This window comes from Anarrhichthys ocellatus, unplaced genomic scaffold, assembly GCF_004355925.1.
Source record: "Anarrhichthys ocellatus isolate YVR2014 unplaced genomic scaffold, GSC_Weel_1.0 scaffold2603, whole genome shotgun sequence".
In the NCBI taxonomy this organism is placed as follows: domain Eukaryota; kingdom Metazoa; phylum Chordata; class Actinopteri; order Perciformes; family Anarhichadidae; genus Anarrhichthys; species Anarrhichthys ocellatus.
In genome coordinates, this window is record NW_022282577.1 from 2502 (window position 1) to 7097 (window position 4596).

At 41.3% G+C, this 4596-nt stretch overlaps 2 protein-coding genes across 2 annotated transcripts in view; both read right to left on the reverse strand.

Moving 5' to 3' along the window:
• Nucleotides 1-1701, reverse strand: part of LOC116378436 (zinc finger and BTB domain-containing protein 11-like) — a 3794-nt gene extending 2093 nt beyond the window's left edge. The window contains exon 1 of the mRNA XM_031840312.1: nucleotides 1683-1701. Coding sequence (XP_031696172.1) covers nucleotides 1683-1701 — 19 coding nt within the window. The remainder of the gene's footprint in view (nucleotides 1-1682) is intronic.
• On the reverse strand, nucleotides 1458-3497 carry LOC116378437 (dermatopontin-like; the record flags this gene model as incomplete). The annotated part of the gene is made up of 3 exons (XM_031840313.1): nucleotides 1458-1883; nucleotides 2025-2132; nucleotides 3339-3497. Coding segments are annotated over 3 exons (334 nt in total), but the record flags the coding sequence as incomplete, so codon positions are not given.
• Between the last annotated feature and the right edge of the window lie 1099 nt (nucleotides 3498-4596).

The window sequence follows — 4596 nt, forward strand, 5'->3', positions numbered from 1 at the left end:
TAAAGACGGAGAGCAGCCGGCCGGGCCGACCTTCGCTCAGCTCGCTCCATTAAGTCCCAAAAGAGTTTAACGTCACCGTGGAGAGTCGAGCTGGTGGAGAAAATGTATGCTGGTCACTTTATTTATCTGTAAGTCACATTCTAGATGTGACACACGTTGTAAAAACCTGAAAGTTCAAGGAACCTTCAACCAATTTCACATGAGCTTCATCGGTGAATCAGTTTGTTCAGATCAGCTCAGAATCTGTTGATGATTTAATTCACATCACTTTTAGAACTTCTCATCTTTAGTGGCCTTAAATTCATACTATAAGTGTTAAAAAGTTCATACTATAAAGTTCATATACTATGTTGAAAGTAAGCAGACCTTGAGTTTGGAAGAGAGCTCAGTTTAGACGGAGAAGTTCTTTAGAGTTCTTTAGTAGAGTAGAACTTCTTTCAAGAAATAGAAACATGCTCAATTACTTTCTTGCTGAAATTTAGAGATTGACACCAGTCCGTCTGTTTAATATGAAGCTAGGGCCAGCAGGCGGTTAGCTTAGCTTAGCATAAAGACAGAGCAGTGGGAAGCAGCTAGCCTAGCTCTGTCCAAACTGTTTTTACAGATTTAATAAAAAAGATAAAAACTTGTTCATGAGTTACCTTTAGAAGTGATTTTATTTTGTAACCTTCAGACACAGCCAGGCTAGCAGTTTCCCACTGCTTTGAGTCTTTATGCTAAGCTAACTTGCTAACTGCTAGATGATCTCCAACTTGTCCAAAAATGTGTAATAATTCCTTCAAGTTGCATGAGGATGCTGTTTCCAGAGGACACTTAAAAGTGATGCACGCAGCTGGGATGACTTGTTGTTGTTTGAGTTTGGATATTAAAGTCGGGGGGGGGGGGCGATCACCTTCTTTTTGTTTATTCTAACAATGCGATGACGTGATCCAGACAATATTGCAGATGTCTGCTGTTAGCCTAGCGTTAGCCTTTTTGCTAATTATTATAACTTCAGAATCATCCGATCAATGACGACTTCAATAACGTCACAAACAACAACATCAATAAATGTTGTCCCGGCCGTGTGCATCGTTGTTTAGTGTCCTCTGGAAACAGCGTCTTGCAGCGTTTGTCGTTTTTGTCGTCACATCGGTGATTGTGTCGTCCGGTTGGTGGAGATCTTTCTTCTTCTTCTGTTTGTGTCGTGTCTATTTTAATCCGCAGTGCGTTGAGCTCTCCGGGCCACCGTAGTTGATCCCTGATGTCAGAGCCTCGTGTTGTGGAAATATGAAGCGGTGTGGAGTTGAGCTGTTGATACCGTCATGGCTGACTTCATCCTCTCTGTGTTTTCAGAAGGCTTTCTCTCCCACAAAGAGAGATTATATCCACCCCCCCCCCCCACACACACACACACACACACGAAGGTTTCTGCTGTTGTTTTTCAGTTCACTTCACATTAAATCAATGACCTCACATAGTAGTCAACAGGACGTTTTAATCCTATTTCACACAGTATAGTTACAGGAGTTAGTACAGTTTAGATGGAATTAGATGTAAAGTCAAAAGCAGAACAACTTCCTGTGGATTGAAACTTTCATGATGGTCCACTTTGGAAAACCACTTTCAAATGAGGCCAAAAAGAGTCCATTTAAATGAAGACACACTCCTGTGTGTCTGGTGAAGACTCTGTGCTACATCACCTCTGATACGAGCAGCCATGCTGCATGCTAAACTGAAGGTTACGTAAAGTGTACGTATTGTGTTTCTTGTTTAAATGTGAGAGTAAATATTCGTTCAAACTGTTTATGGGTTGGAAATAAAGATGATTACAAGTCTATAAATTTTCAAATTCACAGTCAAAGTCGGTCATTCTGCAGAGGATGTACTTCCACTGCCGATCTCTGAAACAAAGCACAAGACAACACGTCAGTCAGTTTGTTCTGCCAATAAATTCTGGTCCGAAGATCTTTTCTCTGGATCCAAACCGCTGCTTCGTGGGATTCAGACATTATTAGGAAATGAACAGATGTTGAGAGATGAACCTTAACACTCCGCTGAAGGTGGTCTGAGCTCCCCGGATGAAGTATCCATAAGAAGGAACCACAAGCTCCGCCTCCTCTCTGAAGTGTTCGGGAATGTCGCTCGTCTTCCTGCGGAGGGCAACGACAAGTTCAGTATTAAAGCGTTGAAAAGATATTGTTAAATATACTGGTTAGCTTTCCTGCAGAGATTTAGATGAAAATATATCAAATCTGTAAATATGAAAGTACAGCAGGAGACGGTTAGCTGATCAATATATTGTATCGTGTTTGTTTTAAATTTCTCTGCAACGAGAAGTGACTTCCTGGCAGTGTGCACGGATGTATGATGATTATCGTATTTGTACGATTATTTTGTCCTCTGTACGATATACAATCAATAATACCAAAAGTGTGTCAATGTACGGTAATATGACTTTAACAATTATAATGATTTAAATAACCACAATTTGTATTCATTTCCAGAGAGCAGAATATGTCCGTATTTATGTCTCCCTTGTCATGTGACCTCTCTCCAGCCAATCATACTCCGTCAAAGAGATTCATCCGATCAGCTGACTCAGCCTCCTTTAACAATAAATAAGTAAATAAAAAACGATATTCAATTTGTAGGCACGTCAAAAAGTTGTTTAAATATGATCTAATTTTACTTTTACGCCTATTTTTTCTCGTGGTTATGATTCACTCACGTATGATCATTTTTCACAAAATCCGAATTGTTTTAAGCCTCTGAGACGATAAAATTAAATTGAGTTTACACTTTATGTACAAACTAAAAGTATATCTCTTTTGTTTCAATCTGTGAGCTGCAGTTATTTTGCTAACCTCCTTACTTCCAGACTATATGCTAAGCTAAGCTAACGCATAGACTGTATATAGCTAGACGTAGTTGTCATGGTTTTGTGGACTGCCGTTTTGAAGCTCAGAGTTCGCTGTTTTCATTTTGTTTTTTTTGCAACCAGTGAACAGGAAGTGAGCATATGTGGACTGAGGAGGAGTGATGTAGAGACGCCATATACATCTCTGGTAGAGACCTGTCAATCACCGTGTAGCCCCGCCCTAAAGCATCCCCTGCTTTATGGTCCCCCTGGTGGACACTAGAGAGAATGCAGCTTTAACACATGAAGCTTTGGCTTCACTTTAAAGAACCAGAGGTTGACTCCTGAGATAACCGTCTCCTGTTTCATATTGAACGACAGATACGAGAGTGGTATCAATCTTCTCATCTAATTCTTAACTTATCTAAGAAGAAAGACGAAAGAACATTTTGTTTCCCAAAATGACGAACTCCTTTAACAAAGCCGTGTGAGGACGTACATGCAGGAGTAGGGGCATCGGCGTTTGTAGTAGCAGCAGTAGAACTGCCATTCCCGGTCCAGGACTGACTCAAAGTACTTGCTTTGAATGCCGGCCACCAGGCCGTTACGAGTGCACGTTGAACTCCTGCAGAAAGGCAAACAAGAGACATTTAAATTCCTGACACAGAAGATAATCTCCACACTGTCCTGTTACCGACATTCTTTTCTCTGCTTTCAAAACGTTGAAGAGATAAAACTACTCAGACAGAGAAAGTGCATCTCTCTGGTTTGAGGTAAATGGTGGTTTGTTGACAGGGTGGCTTTGTTTATGGCCCATAGACTTCACTGTCACCACAACAACATGTGACAATACCAGGACCGAGCAGCCGGAGCTTCACCACGTGTGGACGTTTGTCATGGAAACACCGACTCGGCCGTCTATGCAGCCGGTGGGGGTCGTTTCCCTGCAGGGACAACGGCCCAACGGGTGTAATTCAAACAGACAGCTCTGATAATGAGAGGCAGGCGTGGTTTGTCTTTGAATCACTGGCTGGACTCCAAATCAATCTAAAGAGCACAAATACAAAATCCCTCCAACCAGAACAAGTGAGGTGAAGCAGACTTTATGTATGACTCAGGCTGCTGTTTACACCGAGATGCTGGCCTACAGGTCTCCCTCCTAACAGGTCTCATCCAGCTCCTTCAATCAGATCAAACCTTACGAGCGCTCAAAGTTTGTGCAACATGTTGTATTTGCGCAGTGGATTTTGGTTGACTTGTCTGTTTTTTTCTATCTTGTTTGTGTGAATGACGTGATCCACATAAAATGTCGAGGAAAATGCTGCTGCAAGTGGTCCAAAAACCCCACAATGGGATGTCCTTGAAGGGCTGCTGGACGGATCTTTGTTAAGATTCACTGGAGGAAGTCGTGTTCCCAGGAACTGTCAGTTTGATTCATGCAGGAGGACCTGGCTTTGTTCAACGTTTATGAAGTTACTAAAAGATAAACATGTGGAAAGTGTTGAGGCATTCTGTTCTACAGAACATTTTATTAAACATTAACCCTCTGAACCCCAAAGCAGTTTTCAGGGTGTTTGTTGTCTCTGTGGTCTTGATGTTCTCTGTAGTATAAAGTCCTGCTGCTCTATAGAACCATCATGAGTAGAAGCAGAGAGAACTAGAACATGTCTTTAGTGAGAATAACAGTTAGAATGACATAAAGCATGAAAATAAAAAAACACAAGTTAAATTACTTTGATAATATATTTTACAAAAAT